The sequence below is a fragment of the Gambusia affinis genome, linkage group LG04, assembly GCF_019740435.1.
Source record: "Gambusia affinis linkage group LG04, SWU_Gaff_1.0, whole genome shotgun sequence".
NCBI lineage: Eukaryota > Metazoa > Chordata > Actinopteri > Cyprinodontiformes > Poeciliidae > Gambusia > Gambusia affinis.
Window position 1 is genome coordinate 2,237,380 of NC_057871.1, and position 21,905 is coordinate 2,259,284.

The following is a 21,905-nucleotide window of genomic DNA, read 5'->3' on the forward strand; positions in this document are numbered from 1 at the left end:
CTCCAGTAATTAACAGCCATTACACTGAATTATCTTTGACCTGTTTCAAAATAAATATTTACAACCCCCCCAGGCCTGGCTCCAGGGTGGGGCCTCATGATGGGGCCAGCAGAACCACTGTCTCCAATGGTTGTTTTCATCATCAGGATCTTTGGGCTGCACTTGGTCTGGTTCCTCACCTTGGACCCGTCTGCACTGGGGGGCCCAACCAGAGGCATGAAGCCCCCACAGCAAGACTCCTAGGATCACTGGGACACTCAAACCCCCCCACCACGATAAGGTGGCAGCCCATGGAGGGTGTGTGTGTGTGTGTGTGTGTGTGTGTGTGCGTGTGTGTGTGTGTGCGTGTGTGTGTGTGTGTGTATAAATATTCCATCCATCCATCTTCTTCCGCTTATCCAGGGTCGGGTCGCGGGGGTAGCAGCTTCAGAATATTATAAATATTATAAGTAAATATGAAGTAACCTGTTAATTATGTAAGAAAGAGAGAAAATGAGAGAGAGGAAGAAAGTTGTTTTTTAACATGAGGTGTTACATGGGAAGCATATTCTGACTTTTGGTCCAGTTGTGAGGTGAAATGTATTTTTTTAGATATTTTAAAGTCTTTTAGGCTCAAATAAAGTTTTTTAGGCCGTTATTTAACAAGTTGAACTGGAAACTGGGAGGAGAGAGAAGGAAACGTCATGGAGCCGATTCCCCAGGACTGGGAACTGAACCCAGGTTAACAAACAAAACCTAGAAGTAACGTCCTAAATAAAACATCATTTACAGTTTTACTATAAATCTGGTTAAAAAATAACTGAATCAGGCATTTCCTGCCCCTTTTTCTTCTCTTTTGTACAAACAAACAACACAAAAGCTTGATATTTATTACAAAGTATTGATCTAAGAATTGATTTCTGATTAAATTCTCTGTTTTCATACTTTCATTGATTCTTCTTCGTTTTACCTTTTCTACAGTTTTTCATGTTAAATTGCACTTTTTTGTTAAGTTTCTTATATTATCTTGAATCTGTATTTCTAAATAAAGACTAACAGAAAGATCACAGTAACTGTTATTTTTGATAAAATGTTTTTTCTTATACCAAACAAACCAGATAAAACAAGTTTGATCTTCTTTATGGTCCAGAGTATTAAATTATGATCAGATTAAACTCTAATCTTCAATTAATATCCTGGAACCTGAAGAAATCCAAACCTGTTAAATCAGCTTTTTAATGTTTGGTATAAAAACAAAAACAGGATTTATCAAATAAAAACAGGAGAATGAACTGAACTTGTGTTGATCCTTGCTGGTCATGTTGACACTTAAAGAGCTTCACACTACAGTCACATTCACACACATTCACACACACATGCAGGTCAGAGGGCAACTTGCCGCTAAGTGCCCTGGGGCAGCTCAACATGTGGCTCAGGAAGCTGGAATTGAACCTACAACCTTCTGGTCACAAGACGACCACTCTACCCGCTGAGCCACAGTCACACTAAAACAGCCACTGCATGATCCTTTTTATAATCTTTTTAAAATACAGATTTAAACAGTTTAATGAGCTACAATTCAGTTCAATTTAATATGAAAAGTGTGTAGAAAAGGTCAAAGGTCAAACCATAAAAGCACAAGTACAGTGAGAATAAACAAAAATCATTATTATTATTAAAACATTTTAATTCTTAAATCAATACGCTGCTATAAAATTGAGCCCAGTGTTGAGCAGCACTGAGCCGTCGGCCGCTAACGAACGGCTGATTCAGTTAATCTGACCAGTTAATCTGACCAGTTAATCTGACCAGTTCAACAATAAAACTGGACTTTATTGTTTGGAGTTTGTTAAATTCTTTTGGGTCGATTTGCAGCGACCAACTGACCTGACTGACATGTTTTAGGAGATGTGGGGGAAACCGGAGCACCCGGAGAAAACCCACGCAAACACGGGGAGATCATGCAAACTCCACACAGACGGTCTCTGTGAAGGCGCAGCGCTACCCGCTGCACCACCGTGCTGCCCACCTTTTTTCCAGTTGGGTTGGGAAGGGATCTATTTTCCAGTTTGTCAACGGGGAAAAACGTTTTAAATTTCCTCTTGACGGAGCGTGGCATGGCGCCCCGTTCACAGAGGCTATGACCTCCACACGTTCGATTCCCCGGTTCGTCTCCTGCACGTCTGACTCCTTCTCTGAATATCAAGAACATCAGACTTGTTCTTGATCATCTTCACTCTTTGGTTTTTTCTTTGGTTTTTTCAGTCGCAGCAGGTTTCTGACTGTTTTCCAAAATAAAATTTTTGACTTTTTCTTTTTTCCATCCTGAATTGTTTTAATATCTGGATGGTCCAGATCTCCAGGATGGTTTCTGTAGTGATCTCTGTCTCTCCTGAGGGTTCAGGATCTGTGGAACAACCAGATAAAGGTTCACCTGACAGTTCCTCCTCTAAAGAAACCTCTGGACTCAAGACTTTTACCGGGTCCACTTGGTTCTGAGAGTCTTCTTCCATCTGTTGGGAAACTCTGATGGGTTTTAGGTGTAAATCTTCTTCCTTATCTCTCAGACTGTTGGGCTGCAGTAGATCCTCTCTTGCTCTCTCCAAATTATTTCTCAGACAACGGATCTCCTGCTGGTCTTGTTCTGCTTGGTGTTTCAATGCAGTGACTTCGGTTTTATATTGACAGTTCAGCTCCAGGTTCAAACCTTTGACCTTCTGCAGCTCAGCCTGGACGCTCCTTTCCTGGTCTTGTAGTATTTTAATCTGTGCCGTTGTGTTTTCTTTAAGGATGGTGTACTCGGCTCTCAGGTCTCCAAGAAGAGTCTTGTCTTCCTCTGATTTCTCCAGATGATCTTTTATCTGCTGCTGGTTTGTTGCAACCTGTTGCTGTAAATCTATGACGTCTCTTTCATATCTACGTTTTAGATCCTCGTATGAAACTTGAACTTGATCCAGTTCATGGATCATCTGCTCCTCCCTCTTCTGCAGGATTGTGATTTCTCCTGATGTTTTCTGGGAGAGCTCCTCCTTCTCAGCTCTCAGCTGGATGATGAGCAGCAGATTCTCTTTCTCTCTTTCTAAGCTGGCCTCTTTTTCTTGTTTCACCTCCTGCTGAAATCTTTCCACATCTTGCGTTAGTCCAGAAACGTCTCTTTCGTATTTGCTGTTGAGCTCATTGTAAGAAACTCTGATTTGATTTAATTCTTTGTGCAGAAGTTTTTCTCTCTCTTGCAGGAATTTAATCTCTTTCCTGGCGTCTTCTTGGAGGACGGCGTTCTGAGCTCTCAGGTTTTCTAGTAGTGCCTTGTCCTCCTCTGATTTCTTCATTTGGCTTTTTCTGTCCTGAACTAACTGAAAATTAAGTTTTTCCACTCGTTCTAGTAGTGCAGTATAGTTAATTTCATGGATGAGATTCTCTTTCTTCTCTCTAGAAAGAGCCGTTTCCTCCTGCTGGATCTTCTGTTGGTATATTTCCAAGTCTTCCTCTAGTCCAGAAACTTCATTTTCATATTTATAGTTCAGTTCATCATATGAATGTCTGAGCTGAATCAGTTCTTCCTGCAAATGTTTCTCACTCTCTTGCAGGACTGCGATCTTTTGGGACATTTCTTTGAACATGTCTTCCTTCTCAGCTCTCAGGGTCTCCAGGAGTCGTTGTTCCTCTCTCAGCTGTTCTTCATTAAATGTTTGTTTCTCGGCCTCCTGCCTCAGCAGAGCATCGTCTCCTTCGTACTCGGAGCTCAGCTCCTCGTAGGAAGTCTGCAGTTGGTCCAGTTCTTCTTGGAGTGCCTGACTTTTCCCTTTCTCATCATGTATTTCATCTAACAGTGCTTTCTGGCTGAGGAGGTGGGCCACCTTTAAATCCACATATTCCTGCTGTAATGACTTCTTATTCATGTCTTTTACATGCTTGTAAGCCTGGGCAGCAATGATGACAGCTTTAATGATTTCTGGATCGCTGTATCTCTCCAGTCTCTCCAGTTCCATCTTTGCATTGTCAGCCTGGCTGATCAGCGTCTCTTTGACATCTGTCTGTCTTTCCAACTGGAGTTTCATCTCTTCCAGTTCCTCCTCCAGGTGGGCCAGTCTTTGGTTTTCTTCAAACCTTCTGGCTCTCTCCATTTCCAGAAGGCGGCTCAGTCTTTGGATTTCTTCATGTAAGTCATCCGGGTGTTCAGGAGGGAACCTGCCTTCTCGGTTTTCCTGGCCTCCCCTTCTCGCCTGGGGTCCCATCGTTCCTCTCTGGTATCTCGGTGTGTGATGAGACATTTTCTCCTAAATACAATCAGTAAAATTGTCGATTGGTAAATTACCTGAAAGAGCTTCGCGAACGTCTGAACTGGTCAGTGTTATTGCAAGCAATGAAAAATATGCAGAATTGTGTTGCATACAATTCTACAGTTGATGACATCACAGCCTGCATCGCCAGTGACATCACAGAGTCTTCCTTCGCTGGCGGTGTGACATCATTCCACCACCAAATATCTCACTCTTTATTCTTGTTTACATTCAAAATAGTCCAGGATTCTCTTGTTTTTATCCCAGATATCAGGGCATCAAACTCATTTCCATTTGGAGCAAAATCAAAACCCTGAATGTTCATAAAGGGCCTGTTGCTCCAGAACGTACCGATAAAAAACAATCCAGTTGTTAAAATATCAATATATAGGTGTTTCAGCATTCAATAAGTGTTTCTTAAAATAACATAATATTGAACATCTTTTCACAATAATCAGTCCATCCAGGATTGTTTTTGTGGTTTTCTGCAATCAACATCACAGATATTGTGGTGCAAATTTAGAAATATTTGTAAGGAATTTTTATGATATTCGCACTAATATATGATGTTAAATGTGATCTTTTATTAATCGGTTATGGACTATAACTCAACATCAAATCAGGCAGAATGAAAGTCAATCAAATCAAATAAAAATACATTGCAAATTCCAGAGAGAAATGAAATGTTGTTGTAACTCATGTAAGATTTCAGAGTTGTAAATGCTGAGGGCAGGGAGGATCTCCTGTAGCAGTCTGTATTACAACGTTTCTTAATAAACCTCTGACCGAAGGCTTGAAGAAGGAAACTGATTAAAGATGGCTTCTTCCCCCATAATGTAATTTTTTTATTTATCTATAAATATTTTCTCAAGTTTTTCTCACCGTGCCTCATGACTGCTCAAAAATAAAAAACAACAGTGTGGAGTGAAAACTGGATGAAACAGGAAAGGTCACACTATCAGTTTGGCAGCTTTTCAGACGATTAAAACAAAAGAAAACTAATCAATAAGTATTGATATTGACTGATATGAAACATCCTAAGTTCACTGCTCTGAATGCGGTACTCTTTCAGCAAATTACAATAATCAATATTACAATAATCGAATCATGTATAATTATTCTGATTATTGTTTCAACCCTAAATTGATTAGCAACCTCAATAATAACTGATCTGAAAGAAATGACTTCAACATGCAGGAAAGGCTCCACGGTTTTTCCATTTTGTCATTTTTAAAACACTTCACTGCCTTACAGTCACAAATAAATGTATTCGTCAAAAGCATTGATAACTTAACTCACAAAATTAAATTGAAATATTAAGAATGTAAACTGTCACATATTAGTATAATACATCAACATTGCTGCCTGTTTCAATGTACACCAAATATACCTTCATTTGCATGAATACACACACTGGAAACTATTTCAGCGCCACCCAGAAGCTGGTGTCCATATCTAGGCTCTTCGGGGTTCAGCCAATCAGCATCAAGGAAAATTAGTGGCGCTCCTGGATTGGCTGCTTTGCAAACAGCACCTGATAGTGTATCAGCTAACATGATTTGGTTTTTTCAGGAATAATTTAGAGAAGCTCTTCAAAAAAATGTGTAAATAGCTGAATTGATTGTTGTTTTGATTGTTGATTTTATGTTGCATTGTGTTTCTATGTTTGATTTGATGTAAAGCACTTTGAAATGCCTTGCTGCTGAAATGTGCAATACAAATAAAATTTGATTGATTGATTGAATTTTTCCCAGAAAAATGTGTGAATAGGGGAATTCGTCAATACTGACCACAAATATACAAGGGTCCACTATGTTAAATAACATTTTTACAGTTAAAAATGTATAAATTACACATAAGTGAAACTCTAAGACCTGCTGCAACAAAAAAGAAAGCGAAAACATTCTAGGTCCGCTCTCCTCCCGTTGTTGGTCTTTCAAGCCGGCGTGCGAGAAGGAGGAAGTTTGGCCTGGAAGGAGCCCATGGTGTTGAGAGCTGCATGGATGCGGAAGTGCAGCCTGGACTCCATGCTGTAGTCTCTGTAGTTCATCCTGCAAATAAAACCACCTGTTAGCCCTTTGTTCCAACTGTGGGAGTGTTCTAGAAAAATAACAACATTTATGGGTTTAAAAAGGCAAACATTTTCTAGGAAATTATTTTTAGATGAATATTAGAAATTTGCTAAAGCATGGAATTTCTTAGCAAGGAATTTTCTGAGTAGAAAGTTGAACATTTTCTAGAAAAGACCAGAAATTTTGAGATAAATCTAAGAAATTTTCTAGAAAAAACAGAAATTTCTGAGTTTTGTAAGTCAAACAATTTGACATTTCTGTTTTTTCCACTGATTTGTCTAAAGATTTCAGAGTGTTTTGGGCAGAAATTTACTCTTCTTTTTTTCTATCTACACGGGAAATCACAGGAATATAATTACAGATTGTCAGACGAAACTGACTTCATGTTAAATTGGCCTGCCATATGCATTGTTCAGATTGAGCGTATTAGTGAAAGGTTTTCACCTGAAGCGTTGGGTCAGTTTATTTGAAAGAAACATTTGACAACACATACTTTGCATTTTCAATGACTGTGATGGCCGTATTAAAGTCCCCTTTCAGCTTGTGCAGCAAACCCAGCTCATACATGGTAAACGGCACCAGGTAGGTGTCATGCTTGATGTCCTTTTCACTGCAGCAAAAAGAAAGAAACAACAACAGGCAGAGTTATTGGCAGTATAAGAAGAATTTGTTCAAATCCGTTCCATGAATAATCAGGAGTTTCTGAAAAACTGGAAAGCTGAATGGATAGAATAGCATTTGGTACCAATCTGATAAATGTCTGACTATTCAATAATTTAGCAGCAAAAAGTGTTTCTGAATAGAAAATGTTGCTTTTTCTTTTGTTGATATGTAATGCTGGAATTAACTCTTAAAATTTTTAATCAAGTTTTGCTACTAATTGTAGATAAAGTCCACACAAAAGGTTTTTAGTGAAAGAAACAAACAGTGTCTCTTATTTGTGTATCTGAAACTGAGGCCTTAAAATGTTTCAAATTCATTGGAAAATTTTAAGTTAACTTATAGGAGGTTGTAAATTTTTCATGGCAGGACTATTAAATCTTGTATTAAATAGTTTTCAAACTAAACTTGTAGTTTATTTTCTCTCATGAGATTTTTCTCTGCTGTAAACGTTTGATGGCCTGCAGGCTTGAGGAGCCAGAGATGTTGCTGCTGCCCTGAACTCACCTGGAAATCACAAAGTTGAAGCAGATCTCCGCCTGAACCAGCCGCCCCAGCTGCGTCAAACACAAACCCTTCAGCATCTGGACCACACACGCGTCGTCTGTGTGAAACTCTGATGGATCTGCACATCACACAGGCTTTTAGTTTGCATTTTCAGCCCAGTTTTTGGGAGGGCAGAAGGAGGTTTGTCAGATTAGTTTCCCCAAAATTCAGATTTTTCTCTCAGAAATTTCACTTATTCTCACAATTCTTACATTTTCTACAACAAAATCAGGCAACTTTCATTGCTTGATTTTATTTTAATCTTTCTATTATTATTCCTTTGAGGTGGAAGAACCTTTGACTGGTCGAGAAGAACCAGTCCTGCCTACATGTTGATCGGTTTTTGTTTCTTTTTTTCAGTTGTCTCACCTGGATCGTTCCTCAGCTGCTCTTCTGCCGCCTCCAGAGTCAACAAGATGCCTTCGGTCAGCTCCGGTCGCTTCCCGACCACCGTGAAGCCGTTCCATACGTACATCATTTCCTGTGAGGAAGGTTGTTGTGATGAACAAAACAGACTTCCAGTTTTTACTGGGCGGCGCTGAACGGGTTCTCACCAAAGCAGGAACCACGAGCTTCAGCGGCTTCGGCGACGCGTATCTCTGGGCCTTCTTGGCAGCAAACTTCTCGGTTGGAATCGATTTCCCCGCAATCCTTAATCTGAGGCTGTCCACCTGCCTGCAACCCGACGCTCATTTAGCCAAACAAAAAAACACAAAATCTATTTTTGTCTTGTTTCTAGTGGGAATATCTTATTAGGGGAAACAGCAAGCCCACAGAAAATGCTACAAAATTCAAAAAGAAACGTCAACATTTAGGTTTTTTATTTACTGTTCAATAATTGTTACATTAATTTATGACTCCATCCCGTCTGAGTTTACAGCTATGAAAAATTGTATTATCAGTTAATATATTATGACTTTATTACCAGATGACACAATTTTGCAACAAAATATCCTCTTTTAATTATAAGGAAATAATTAATATTTTAAATGAATCACATCTAATCTTATTTTATGCTAAGACATCACTCGTTTCTTTACTCACCTGAATAGCGCCACGACATTTTCTCCCATCTTGGCGACTTCCTCCTCTGGCAGCATGCTCAAGATGGCGGCTTTCTGAAATACATACGTGGCCTGCGAGAAAACAGCAACTTTAAAATGAGCAAAGTCAACGAAATGTGAATCAAAATGACGAGACTGATGGTCAGATATGCATGAATTCCTTTTGGTGGATTTGAGTTTTCAAACTTTTGAGATGAAAGTCAGAGAAAAATCTGAATTATGTCTTTAAAAAGTCCAATTTCTGAGAAAATTTTAGAAAAGTCCAAATTTTGGGGGGAAATAAATCTCAATTCTGAGTTTAAACCCGGAATTCCAAAAAAAAATATTCGGAATTGTGAAGGAAAAGTCAGAATTTTTTAGCGACCCAAATCCTTTTCTGTAGAAAGACATTTTTCCCTTTTTAATTTATTTTATTTTTTTGTTTTCTGCATTGCTTCAGTCCGAACTCCAGTCCAGTTGGTGGCAGTAATGCACACTTACAGGTTTCTGCCAACCGCTGCAGAAGAGAGCGCAGGTACCTGTGACCACTTGTTCTCCTTGCAGAGGCGGTCGGCGTATCGATACGCCTCGGTCCAGTTCTGCTCGAAGGAGTACGCCCACATCAGCTCCCAGTAGCAGAGGTGGTGGATCTGACGCCATTCCTCCTGTGTCGCTATGCAGGCCAGAAATTGGTCCTGAGCCTGCAGAGTCGAGAAAACTCTGAAAACTGGCTTCATTTACTGGCCTTCATTTACAGTCAGACAATAAACACTCACAAATGTGAAGTTCCCTTTCAGCACAGCGATCCTGGCCGTGTAGAAGAGCATCAGAGCTCCCTGCGGGGAAAACCCCTCAGACTCAACCCAGAGAAAAATACTTTACAGTGAAAGGAATAAGGAAAGTTGCCATTTCTCTCAATACTACTGGTTGTACAACAAAATATAGATTCACATAAAAAAATTATAATTCCACAATAGATTTCACTGTAAATAGAAAAAAGGACAAGATTTCTGCCAAAAACTCTCATTTTCCAGAAAAACTTGAGGACTTTAAGGTTATAAAGTCAAAAAAATTGCCAGAAATAAACTCTAAATCAATCAAAAATTTTCTAGAAAAAAATTTGGAGCTACAAATTGAAACTGACTTTTCTTGCCAATTTGAGACTTTTGGAGCTGTGAAAATTTACAAGTCAATTTCTAATATAAATTCTGTGATTAATCTCAAAGTGTCTGAGATTTTCTTCTTGCAAATGTTCAACTTTTGGAGTCTGAAGCTCCATAATATTGATGAAAAAGTACCAGTTCCACTGACAGAGTATTTCACTTATAACATGGGAAAATTATCTTGGTGTAAGTTAAATGATCTGCCAGTAAATATTGTACTTTTTAAAATCAATAATAAGGAGTTACAGAGTTAGCTCTGTCTTATTTGATGTGTACGAAGATATTTGCAGCACAAACTAAACCAAATTACTTGGCAATATTTTTTGTTTTTGCATATTTTTTGTTTTTGCAGTGAATGTGTTGAGTTATGTGGTGTACTATCCTATAATAAATGAGCAGAAATGGAAACCTTCATTTATATTTCTGTCCATTTGGTGGAGCGTTTCTTACGCTGGGGAACTTGTCGGTGTACGGTTTGAGCAGAGCTTCAGCCTCAGCGAGGTTTCCTTCACCGGTACCTGAAGGAGCGTTAAAGTCACTTCCAGGCTCCAGTAATCTGAGGTTCTGCTTCACATGAGGAACGTTTTCTCACCCAGAATGACGCTCATGTAGAGGTGGAACATGAGCAGAGTCAAGGTGCTGAGGATGGAGCGCAGGCTGTTACTGGCTGCCCCCTCTCTCAGCTGAGACAAACCAAACTCCTGCAAAGCGGATTGTAGAAACTTATTAAAAAACCTTTTTAATGCGGTAATGGTGACATCGCAAAGCGAACAGACAGAGTGGCGTCTCCTACCCTGTCTCCAGAGAATCCCAGAAACTCCATGAGCCTGAGGACTCTGGATGGAAGCATGGACAGGATCTGATCAAAACAACAAGTGAAACATGCTGGTTACTCTGGATTCACTGGGACAAATGCAGCTTCATAACATCTAGTTTCTGTTTGGAGAATCAGTTAAAACTTCCCAAAACCTCTCAAGCTTAAATAAATTTTATAAACATTTTTATGCTTCCATTTGGGTCTCAACTGCTTCTAAAACAGTTTTTTAAATAATCCAGCAGGTTGTTTTTTTTACAATAAAATAAGATTTTTTTTGACATCTGCAAACTGAGCCATTTCAAGAACCTTCTGAATGTAACTGCCCCTCACCTAGTAACCTCAGCCTGTTGCCTAGCAACCCCAGCAGAGCTCTTTCGCAACAACTTAAAATGACCTTAATCATTTACATTTGCATGATACGTCCAGATAAATGAAGAGTAGTTTAAAGTACTGATTAAAATTGTTTGACATTTTTTTACTTCTTACCAGATTAAATGATCCGATGCCCATATTGACTCCACCTCGAAAATGAATATGTGTGCTCCTTTCCTTTTCTCCATCTTCTATTACATTTTCCATAGCCTGGCAGTTCCTAGTTTGAAAACATCATGTCTGAATATCAACACAATCGAACTAAAATGATAAAGATTTCAGGCTGCGTTGATAAATAGACCCTAATGCTGCTGACTTAGCGACTTTGTTGTTGTAGTTAACAACTTTTCAAACAAAACAAAATTGATATCATGCAGACTTTTTGATAAACCAATCAGTTCACCACTAATTTCATGTTTATTTTACTTGTAGATGAGATAACTGTTCCTCATTCCCATCCCTCCTCTGATGAAGCTGATGACGCTTTCATCCAGGAACGTCAGCGCTGCTTTCTGCATCAGGACCTCGGCGTAGCACAGCTCAGCGTGCATCTCCTCTGTGAAAAACAGGCACAAAACTAAACGTTAACCACAGCTACAGTTCAACTGGTGCATCTTCTGCTAGATACCAGCAGAAATAACACAACATTTAGCTAAAATAATTTTCTTTCAGAAATCAAAGCAAGACTCACCTTCTGTCAAATTCTCAGCAGGCTGCCCATGCCATAAGCTGGCTAAACTCTCCATTATTCCAGTTTTCCTCCGAAATCTAAGTTGGGAAACAAGACTGGGTTGTAAAACATCACAATACTATGGAAATGTTCAAAACGGCAAGATATTTAAATGTGATCCCTTTTTAAAACTACTATAATTATTAAGCTGCTTCTTTAGTTGTTCAGCCAATTAATGAACTTATTTTGTTGTAAAATTAGTGAAAGTGGATTTAATGTTGTGTGCACAGAGGGGAAAACTGCATAAAACGTTTTGAGTGATTAAAATCATAACATTCAGTTGCATTTAATTTTCTTTCAGTTTATGTAATATTAATAGAGAGAATCCAAAATCACACATCAAGCCTATAAATACATGTAACTTTTCCTCCAAAGTGACAAAAACACTGACTATGAAGTCAGTAAAACAATGAAATTAAATGATTTGTAATATCAAGTCTGAGTTTTTGTTTTGTAAAGTCTGTCACTTTGAATATTTTGACTTCTTGGTTGTGATTGGTTCTTTTTCATCCAGTTAATGTGCTGATTGGATAAAATGATTCGCTCTGCTGTCGTTCATTTGCTTTAAGTTGTGAACTCAGTTGCTTTGCGTATGAAAAACACGTGAAAGTTCATGCATTTTTGGCTTGATTGGTCTTCCATACACGAGGAGCAGTGATGTTAAATTTAACAGAGTGTGAGATATTAAGATTCAACACCACAAATTATTGTTTGTTCTCATAAATCTATGCACACTCAGATTAGTGACACAAAAACAAAACCACAAAAATGAAATTTATGAGGAAAACCTCATGAAAAATGAGGATGTGAGGCTCAGATTTTCAACAAATGCATAAAAAGTGATATAAACACATGGATGAGACACGAATGGAGAAATGTGTTAATCTGTTATCAATCCATAAATAAAATATACTGATGTGTTTTTCAAGTTTTACCTCTGGCAGGTGTGCAGAGCTTCCTTCAGTGACGCCATGGCAACATCCATGTCCTTGGGGTCAAAGGTCATAGCAGCCTGCATCAGTAGGATGCTGCTGTAGCCCATAGCATGATACATGCTGTGGCTCTTTCTGGAGGACACAAACGCTTCAGTAAAATAGGATCAAATGGGATTTTTAAAGAAAAGGAAAACTGTTAAATGTGTAAGAAATGAAAGTCAGTTTACATTTTTGCATCGTTTTTCTTTTTGCTTGTTGTCATGAAGGAAATCAATTAGTTCTGTTAATTGATTTAGTTTTTCAGTCTGTATAAAAAAATCATGGGTTGTGGATTTAAAACTTTTACTGCATTAAAAAGCATTTAAAGAGTCTAAATAATAAGGAAATTCTATTTTTCTAAGAATTCTGACTTATTTCCTCAAAATTATGTTTTTTTTTCTAAGAATTTCGACTTTATTCTCAGAACTCTGAGACTGAAGTCAGATTAGTTTTTGGGGTATTTAATCCTCTCTTTTCCTAAAGTTGCTGCTGAGATGTAGTTTCCAGAAGAACTCAAAAATCTTCCGACCTGAAACAGGATTTCTGATTTATTCCCGTTTTATTGAAAGATGCTCTGACGTTCTGGTGAACGTCAGAGACTCACCGCGGCTCCAGTGAACTCAGAGCGTCTGCAAACCGGTTGTTCAGAAACAGATGCAGGGCGACGTTACATTCCTCCAGCGCCGCCTCCAGGTCCAGTTCACCGGGGCTGGAAGCAGAATCCCACAGAGAAAATCAAACATTTCCAAAAAACCTCACATCTTCATCTTTCCCTCTGAATCCTGATGTTTATTTACTCAGAATTATTGACTTTTCTTCTTTTTTGGGGGGGATTTTTGACTTGTTTTTTCAGAATTTTTCATCTGAATTTTGATTTTTTTCACAGAATTTTGACTTTCAAACCTGAAACCTGAAAAATATTTCATGATAGAAAAAATATCTTTTTTCTATCATGGTTTAAATTCTCACTTATTTCCTCAGAATTCTGAATTATTTTTCTCTGATCTGTTTTGTTTTATTATGAGCCAGCTGGCTTTATTAATCTAATGTTCTTGTTGTGTTTTTGTCAGAGGGAAATTTGTGTAAATAAACATGCTGAAGGTTTTTTTCACAGATTCTCCTTCAGGAGAGCAACGGTCCAGATAATCTCACGTTCTGATCCGTATGATTCTTTTCTCTTAATTTTGTTAAGCCGTTATTTAGTCACAGCTTTTACTCCAGAGCTGACCTCTCATATTTTGCTGAAAGTTTTGCATTTATCAAATTACTGAAAAAGCAGCGAAATCCCAAATAAAAACTCAAAAAGTTTCAGAAAGATAAAAAAAGGGTTATAGAGAAAACAAGAGAGTATAGTAAAGAATTTAGTTTGTTGCAAAATTTGAGATTACATTAAATCGGATTAATTGGATTAAAATAGATTAAACTCTACTTACTCTTCATCTATGTGATCCACGTCCATCTAAAAACCCAGAAAAACACAAAATTAAGAGATTTAGTCTAAACTATCAAAATGTGGCATTAAAACGGTGCAAAGTTTTTTTCTATCATGGTTTATTAAGACCATTGTAGAAAGAAAACTCATTTTGAGATTATTATTATTATTATTTACATGTTTTTCTAGAAATTTATTACTTAGATTAAAAAATAACCTGAGTTTTTTGGTAGAAATTTACTCCTCCTTATTCTTTTTATGTCTCCAAGGCCCTAAAACACTGTTGTACTTTCATGCAGATAATGAAACAAAATTTAATTTACCTATAGAAATCATACTCTATCTTTTTAAAAGAATTTGGCAAAAGTAATGCAAATGCAAACATTAATATTGATTTTGTTCAAAAATGAAAATTCACCTCCTTGATTGCACCATTGTTCATCTCCATTTGAGCTGAGGAACGAATGAAAAGAGACACAAAGAGACGGACGTCTTCCCGGTCAGAACCCTGGAGAGAAAACAAACAGTTTGAGTCGAGCTTTTTAACGGGATCTTCGATGCCAGGCGTGGCTCCCAGCCAACAAACTCAGCCCACTGAGCGAAGCGAAGGTTGGAGCTGCTGCTCAGGATTACTCTGACGAAAAGGCAAAATTAAAGCAGATTTAAAATGTCTAAGACATAAAATGTGAATGAAACATTGTTAATACAGGGTGTTAATGATGAAGGGTTTGTTCTCTAGCTTGAGGGAAAAAACCTTTTAAAGAATACCAACTATTGAGAAGTGAGTAAAAAATATTCAGTGACTTTTAAAAGGGGAAACCATGCGTAAAATTACTCAGAATGAATGACTGGGATGAAAGGTCGGTATAACCTGGAGCACCGTCCTCCCCGCAAAAACACAAAATGTTTCCAAGTATTTCTGTCTAGTTTCTGGTTCAAACATGTTAGTTCACTTGAAATAAGACAAAAATAACTTACAAGTAACTTCAGCAAGAAACAAGAGTTAACTTTAAATCAATAATTCCTACCAGTTCCATTGGCAGATTATTTCACTTACAAAACATTTTTCCCACGTTGTCAGTGAAATAATCTTTGACATTTTCAACAATATTAATGAGTAATTTACTTAAAACAAGCCTCTATTTCTTTTTGAAAAGTTACTTTTAAGTTAGTTTTTTCTTATTTCAAGTAGACTAAGATATTTGCATTAAAACTAGACCAAAAATACTTGGTAAGATTTTGATTTTTGCTGTGTGAAGCACTAAAACATGCACAATCTGATGCAGAACACTGCAAAAACACAAAATCTTACCAAGTATTTTTCTTCTAGTTTTCAGTTCAAATATCACCTGAAGAACATTTACAGGATTACAGGTCTAATGTCTCAGCAGGATCTAGTCACATTGATTGGCTCCCTGTAGTTCAGAGACTTTAAAATACTGTCAGTTTGTAAATCACTGAACAGCTTAGCACCAAAACACTTTAAAGATTTGCTGTTTGACTTGACAAATTAAAAGAAAAAGCAGAGTACCAGTGGGTGGAAAGAGCAGGAGGAAAAAAGCCTGACCCTGGAAAACTTTGAGTCCTTAAGGAACCAGTCTCCTGAATATCACCCGTGTAACCGTAACAGACCGTTTGTGCTGCTTAGAGTTTTCCATAAAATCTGACTATCTGCTGGCATGTGATGCATCAGCCTAAACAATTATTTCCAGTGGTTTTGTCATTCATTCTGCCACGGTGCCCTTTGCACTTTCTCTGACGTAACCTGCTGGAGATTTCCGGCCAAAAAAACCCCCAGGAAGATAAGTTCATGACTGGTTTTAAATGTCTTCATCCGTCCCGCTGCTGGACGGCTGTTCAATTTAAAAGACCAGAATTAGACCATTCAGAAATAAGCAACTGAATTCCATTAAGTCAGATAATGGTTGGATGCGTAGAATAAATTTGATTTTTTTTATGCTTATTTAGGCTACCTAGAATTAGCATAATGGACCTTTGATATTCACAATAATTAGGGACTGCAACTGCCGACAAAAAGCCAATCAGTGTCAAGGAAATGAATGATGATCCTGGATTGGCTGTTTTCTAAACAACAGCTAACAAACGGCATGCCAGCTAGCATCGCTAGTGGGTATTTCAGCTTCCAAAGCTGGATTTCCTTTCTAATGTTTTAGATATGCTTTACAAATAAAAAAAATCTGTGATCAGGCTAATTTTCCTAGAATAATTTGGAGCTACATTCTCCAGAAAAATCCACAAATAGGTGATTTTATAAATACTGAACCAAGAGTGACAGTATTCATAAATATGGAGAACTTAAATGACAATGAAGCTCTCCATATTGTGTATATTCAAATTGAACCATTTTTGCTAATAAAGGCTGTTTCATATGTCCAACTTGGCTGATAAGATACAGTTGGAAGTGCAAATAATGCAATCTTAATATTGCTGTGCTAAACATTAAGCAGACATATTGAAGAATCTAGCTAACAAAATACAGATTGGTTGTTCTGTTTGGGTTCTTCTTAGCTGACTTTTAAATCATCACCAGAACTCTAAATAACACAGTTCAAGAGTCAGTTCGAGAATTAAATTTTGTTTTTCCAAACAATTTTACATGTTGTCACCTTTCTAAAGTAATGCCCTTAGTCACTTTTAACCAAAAGTGATTTTGGAATTAAAAAATCACACTTTTGTCAAAAACTGATAAACTCTGGAATAATGCGAAAGCCAACTAAATTTACGCTGAAAAGGGACTCGGAAAGTTGCGGAATTTATCCGGTTTAAACTGCTTTTTCTGCTTTTGACGCAGTTTTATTGATTGATCGATTTTACATTACTGCCCCCTACTGGTCAAGAGAGACATCACATTACTAATTCACTGAGCTAAAATAAGTTGCGTTCACTCAAATTTAAATTTAATTAAAAACACTTTATTGATCTTAAACCAAAAATAATTTCATTAGATTAATATGTGACATGCTGTATTTACTGGAATTAACCCATTAAACACAGCAAACACTTTTCTATGTGGTAATTGGACGTTTAGGAAGGTGATGATCTGAAAACCTGTAAAAATAAACCACACAGAAACCACAGAACTACATTACCCACAAGCCTCTGCGCGGGTTTGCTTTAAAAGCCCGGGGACGCGTTTGTTGCCGTCGCTGAAAACATGGCGGCGTCCGAACAACCGGTAGAACCGAGCAGCAGCATCCCGTATGATGAATTTATGAACTTAAACTCCACACCTTTTCACATCGGCTCCTTCCGGGACGAGTGGCTGAAAAGACTGAAGCCGGAAGACTTTTCCTTCCAGCCGGGAGACCAGAGCTCGTTTGAAGCTCGCTTCGCTGCGGTGATGGGGGTCGGAGAGGAAACCATGACTGAACTCAGATCCGTCTGCAGGTCGGTGGCACCAACGGGTCCGAACACCAAACAGTTCCCACCCAAGGTTCTGATATCAAAGGTCCAATCCCAGCCCTTTGGGTGGCTTTAATTTAGCTTCTTTTGATCATTTCACATCGCTTAGATTAGCTTACGAGCTAATTAAACCCCCAAATTCACTCTTTCAATAATTAGAACATTACATAACAGAGCAAATAAAAACACATTTTTCATATTGAAATGTTGAGTTGTGGCTCACAGGCTGACGGGGAAGACAAAAAGTTATTGCTAAACAAGCTGGCTGCTCACAGAGTGCTGTGTTCAATCCTCTCAGTGGAAAGTTGAGTGGAAGGAAAAAGGAACATTGTACAGGTTTGACCACAGCTGGGTTCACAAACAAAAAATAAAAGTTAAGTTACTTAGGCACAAGCTAATCGCCTCCATCCCCCTCATTGATGCAGTAATTCAAACTGAAGGTGTTAATATTTTTTTAGATTTATGCTACCATTAACATTTTCTTAAAGCCAAATGAGTTTAGTTATTTGCTCTAATCATAACCAAAACAATCAGCAATAAAAAGTGAGATATTTCAGTCCATAGGTAACAAATTCAAAGGTTTTAAATTCCTGTTTTCCGGCTGCAGTGTCGACTCGCTTCTTTGCCATTCTGGAGATCAGGAGCCCGACCCGGAAGTCGTCCCTCTGAACTCGACACTAAAGACTCTGATGTGAGAACGGTTCCCATTTCTTCAGTTCCAGTTACTGTCTGGATTCCCCAGCAGGATGACTCTGGTTGTTTTCACTGACAGGCACAGAAAAAAGCAGAACAACAAACCTCAGAAACGTACCAAAAACAGACATGACCTCTACGTGGATGAGCTGGTGGGTGAACTGAAGGATTTGTGTTCATCATAACACAGAGCTTCTCACTGTCTGCTGTTAAATCAGACCAAAATCCTCTTGTTTTAGGTTGGTTAAAGTAATCCAAACTACTTTGATTTGCTAGAAGTCAAAATTGAGAGAGAATATGTCAGAGATTAATTTATTTATATATTCCAAATCAGAACCTTAGCAACAGAATGAAAGTTCATGGTTTGTTTCCTCTGAATGATTTCCAGGACCGCCTGACTGCTGGAAGGCTACCAGAGACCGAGGCTAACCGGCTCCCTGAAGGCGAACTCATTCTAACTATCAATATCTACTTCCCCAGTACTGTGGAGAAAGTGAGTTTTTATCTCTATTTTGTCACATCGTCACATTTATCCCTGAATGGTTCCTCTGTGGGGCTGACATTTCCCCTCTACGGCAGCCCAGAAGGGTCAACAAACCGCAAAAGCCACAATAAAAACCACATTAGAAGTATTGGTAAAATAGAAGCTAAGCTAAAGCGGAAGGTATGCTACCAAGTTTTGCTAGAAAAAGATTTATGCTAAAATAAAAATTATGCTGAAGCAGAAGTTTCCATTTTAGTGTCTCATCACAAATTCTGTTTTGTAATGAAACTAAATTTATCCTAAAATTTATGCTAATACAGAAGCTATGCTAGCACGATTATCATGACTTCTGTTGTGGTATAAAACAGAAATCATGGTGAAATGGATTCATGATGCTACAGAGGTTATGCTAGCAATTTCATCCTAATTTTTTCGCATCCGTTTTAGCATAACTTGCACTGTGGCTTTTGCATTGTGTTTACCTTGTGGGCCACCGTCCTCCCAACATCCCCCAGTTTAACCACCTCAGAGCCCACACCACGATGCTGATGACCGGCTCCCACACCCTGGCCGACCTCCGGGACGCCGTCTGCTGCGTCAGCGACCTGCAGGTGTGCGGCGAGTTCAGCAGCACACCGGACATGGCGCCGGATTTCATGAGCAAAGTGAGCAGCTGAGCATTTACTGCCACTGGACGGTCCAGTCGATTGGCCGCCTAACCGTCGTGTTTTAATGCTTCTTGTTTCAGGATCTTTTCAAATCGGCCTACTTTTTCTTCGAAGGAGTTTTCTACAATGACATGCGCTATCCAGAGTGCCAGGACATCAGCAGGTCCGTTTCCGGCTTTTCTATGAGAACGTATTGCAATAAGTCAGAATAGATTCCCTTTCTAGCTGGCTAAAGTAAGTTTATGCTCTAGTTTTATGTGCGACAGTGATGTGAGGAGGAATTAAATTCCTGTAAACAGAATCAGCAAAAATCCTTAAAGCAGAATAGTTGAAATCTAGTTTGATTTATGAAACTTTCACAAATCGCAAACTATGTTTTAAATACTCTCCTTTTAGTGCAAAATAATCTACTCCATGTTTAAAGTATTGAAGTTTTCAAATTAGAATAAATCAAAGTCACTCAAGGTAGTGAAAAATTAGTTGGTAAATTAGCCTTTAGCCGTTTTCAAAATCGGAAAGTCTCAATCGGAAGCCAACTTCAGCAAAGAAAGTTTTCTTTAAAAGGAAAAACTGCGACTTTGGCAATTAGCATGCCAAAGCCAGCCATCCAAGACTTTAGCATGCTAGTTGTTAGCTTCTCCAAGACTAAAGCCAGCATGTCCTAGGCTAATGTTAGCCAATTCAATGCTAACACTAACCTATCCACTGCTAATGCTAGCCAGTCCAATGCTAGTGCTAGCCTAATGAGAGCCTATCAATGCTAATGGATAGCAAAAGGAGAAAGTAACTCGGGTCGTGACCAGCCTAGCCATGCTAGTTGTTAGCCTTTCCAAACCCAATGCTAGCTAGTTCTGTCCTTTTCATTTGCTGGTGCTGGTTGCTAGGTTACTGTTGTCGGCCTATCATTAATCGGATTTGAGATGGGCCGATTCAGGATGGACGTAGCCGCTTGTCGCACCGAGAGGGCCGTTGTTTTAATTTTGGCACTAATTTGCACCATAGATTTGCACCTGGAACAGCGATAACTGCGTCCTTGAGAAGATTGTCGAGTAAAATCTACTCCAAGAACGAAACGTTTGTAGAAGAAATGAGACGGTCACAAAAACAAATGTTTATGGACGATAAATTGACCCAGAAATAAGCGATAATATTTTCAAGTAAAATAATCTGAGAACACGTTCTCAAAGACAAACGTTAAATTCTAATGAACATTTAACTGTTTATTTATTTATCCAAAAATAAATAAACAAAAAATTAAACAAATACAATCAATTATGAAGTTTCTGTAAACAAAACTGTCTTTTTAAAAAAGGTTTAACATCAGACTGAAGACAAACAATAAATCATGAAAACTGAGCTTGTCTTAATTTATTATGCGATTAATTGATTTATTGCTTATTGTAACAGCATGATGAGGAATAATTTGTAAAGCAATTAAACAATGATTTGGTTTCATCCTCATGATTGTTGGTGTAACTTGTGTCAAAGCACAGATCCTCTCTGGGTCATGAGTGGCTTTTTCATTCTGAATTTAATGATTTATCTGTTCTGTCCGGACAGAGAATAAATAATATTTTTAATAAAATAATCACATTCATTGTGGCATCTTCTAATGTTCCTGGATGTAACGAGACTCATCCGACCTTTTACCTTTTGCTGCTTTTTCACTGTTTAATTTGAGGTTTTTTTCATCTTTTACTGGGAACCCAGTACGACCATCGACTGGGCCAAATCCCACAACTACCCGCAGTTCAGCTCGGCCAAAATGGAGGACACGCGGTTGGTGGACCTGACGGTGAAGGTGGGGTTTCCGTACCTCTACTGTCACCAAGGCGACTGCGAACACCTCGTCATCATCACCGACGTCAGGCTGGCGCACCGCAGCGACTGCCTGGACACGGACCTTTACCCGCTGCTCACCCATAAGAACCGCTTGGTGACCCAAAAGTGTTCCGTCTGCCACGTCTTCATCGGCAGGTCCGTAAACGTCAGCGGCCACATCCTGAGCATCATCTCTGACCTCTGACCTCTGCTGTGTTTGGGTTTTTGTAGATGGTACACCACCAGGGACCAGTTTGCGCCCAGCGACCCGTGTCTGTTCTGCGATAAATGTTTCCGGATGCTGCATTACGACAAGGAAGGGAACAAACTGGGAGACTTCCTGGCGTATCCGTACGTGGACCGAGGCGCCTTCAACTGATTTACGCTTCATAATGAAGACAGACATGGATTTATTTTCCTTTTTTTGACTAAGACTTTACTTTTTACTGCTGCATTTTGACTTCTACTGGTTTGTCTCCAGTTAGAAATCATTAAACTTCAGTGAGTTCATTTAATGCCTTGCAGAAAGAAGGTCTCGGGTTCAAATCCCAGTCTGGGGTTTTCCTGCAAGTGATTTTTTTTTTTTACAGAAAGTTTGTGTTTTTATCTTCGAAGGAATGGAAAAGATGGAAAGTCCATGTTTGACCTGCTTTGTTTTTGCAGTTTGGTTTGTGGTGCATTTCTATCCTAGAGTCTCAAAACGAGACATCAGCATGTATGGAAAAACCTTACAGCAGAACGTACGGTG

General features: G+C 38.6%; 3 protein-coding genes across 3 annotated transcripts; 1 reads left to right on the forward strand and 2 right to left on the reverse strand.

The window, feature by feature from the left end:
• Nucleotides 1–2,314: 2,314 nt before the first annotated feature.
• Nucleotides 2,315–4,653, reverse strand: LOC122829209 (trichohyalin-like). The gene is made up of 2 exons (XM_044113580.1): nt 2,460–4,653; nt 2,315–2,386 (listed from the first exon to the last, which is right to left on the reverse strand). Exons 1-2 carry the CDS (start codon nt 4,248–4,250, stop codon nt 2,315–2,317), a joined length of 1,863 nt encoding a protein of 620 aa, XP_043969515.1. The 5' UTR covers nt 4,251–4,653.
• A 1,302-nt stretch (nt 4,654–5,955) lies between these two features.
• Nucleotides 5,956–14,766, reverse strand: LOC122829098 (tetratricopeptide repeat protein 39B-like). The gene is made up of 18 exons (XM_044113346.1): nt 14,487–14,766; nt 14,070–14,095; nt 13,241–13,345; nt 12,598–12,729; nt 11,624–11,700; nt 11,359–11,488; nt 11,047–11,152; nt 10,537–10,602; nt 10,336–10,444; nt 10,194–10,261; nt 9,357–9,416; nt 9,120–9,281; nt 8,582–8,673; nt 8,092–8,212; nt 7,907–8,018; nt 7,499–7,616; nt 6,825–6,941; nt 5,956–6,310 (listed from the first exon to the last, which is right to left on the reverse strand). The coding sequence occupies exons 1-18, from the start codon at nt 14,514–14,516 to the stop codon at nt 6,196–6,198; spliced, it is 1,746 nt and encodes a 581-aa protein (XP_043969281.1). The 5' UTR covers nt 14,517–14,766; the 3' UTR covers nt 5,956–6,195.
• A 2,438-nt stretch (nt 14,767–17,204) lies between these two features.
• On the forward strand, nt 17,205–21,672 carry snapc3 (small nuclear RNA activating complex, polypeptide 3). The gene is made up of 8 exons (XM_044113350.1): nt 17,205–17,476; nt 18,099–18,182; nt 18,264–18,336; nt 18,573–18,677; nt 19,184–19,333; nt 19,417–19,499; nt 21,047–21,313; nt 21,389–21,672. Exons 1-8 carry the CDS (start codon nt 17,244–17,246, stop codon nt 21,534–21,536), a joined length of 1,143 nt encoding a protein of 380 aa, XP_043969285.1. The 5' UTR covers nt 17,205–17,243; the 3' UTR covers nt 21,537–21,672.
• The last annotated feature ends 233 nt before the right edge of the window (nt 21,673–21,905 follow it).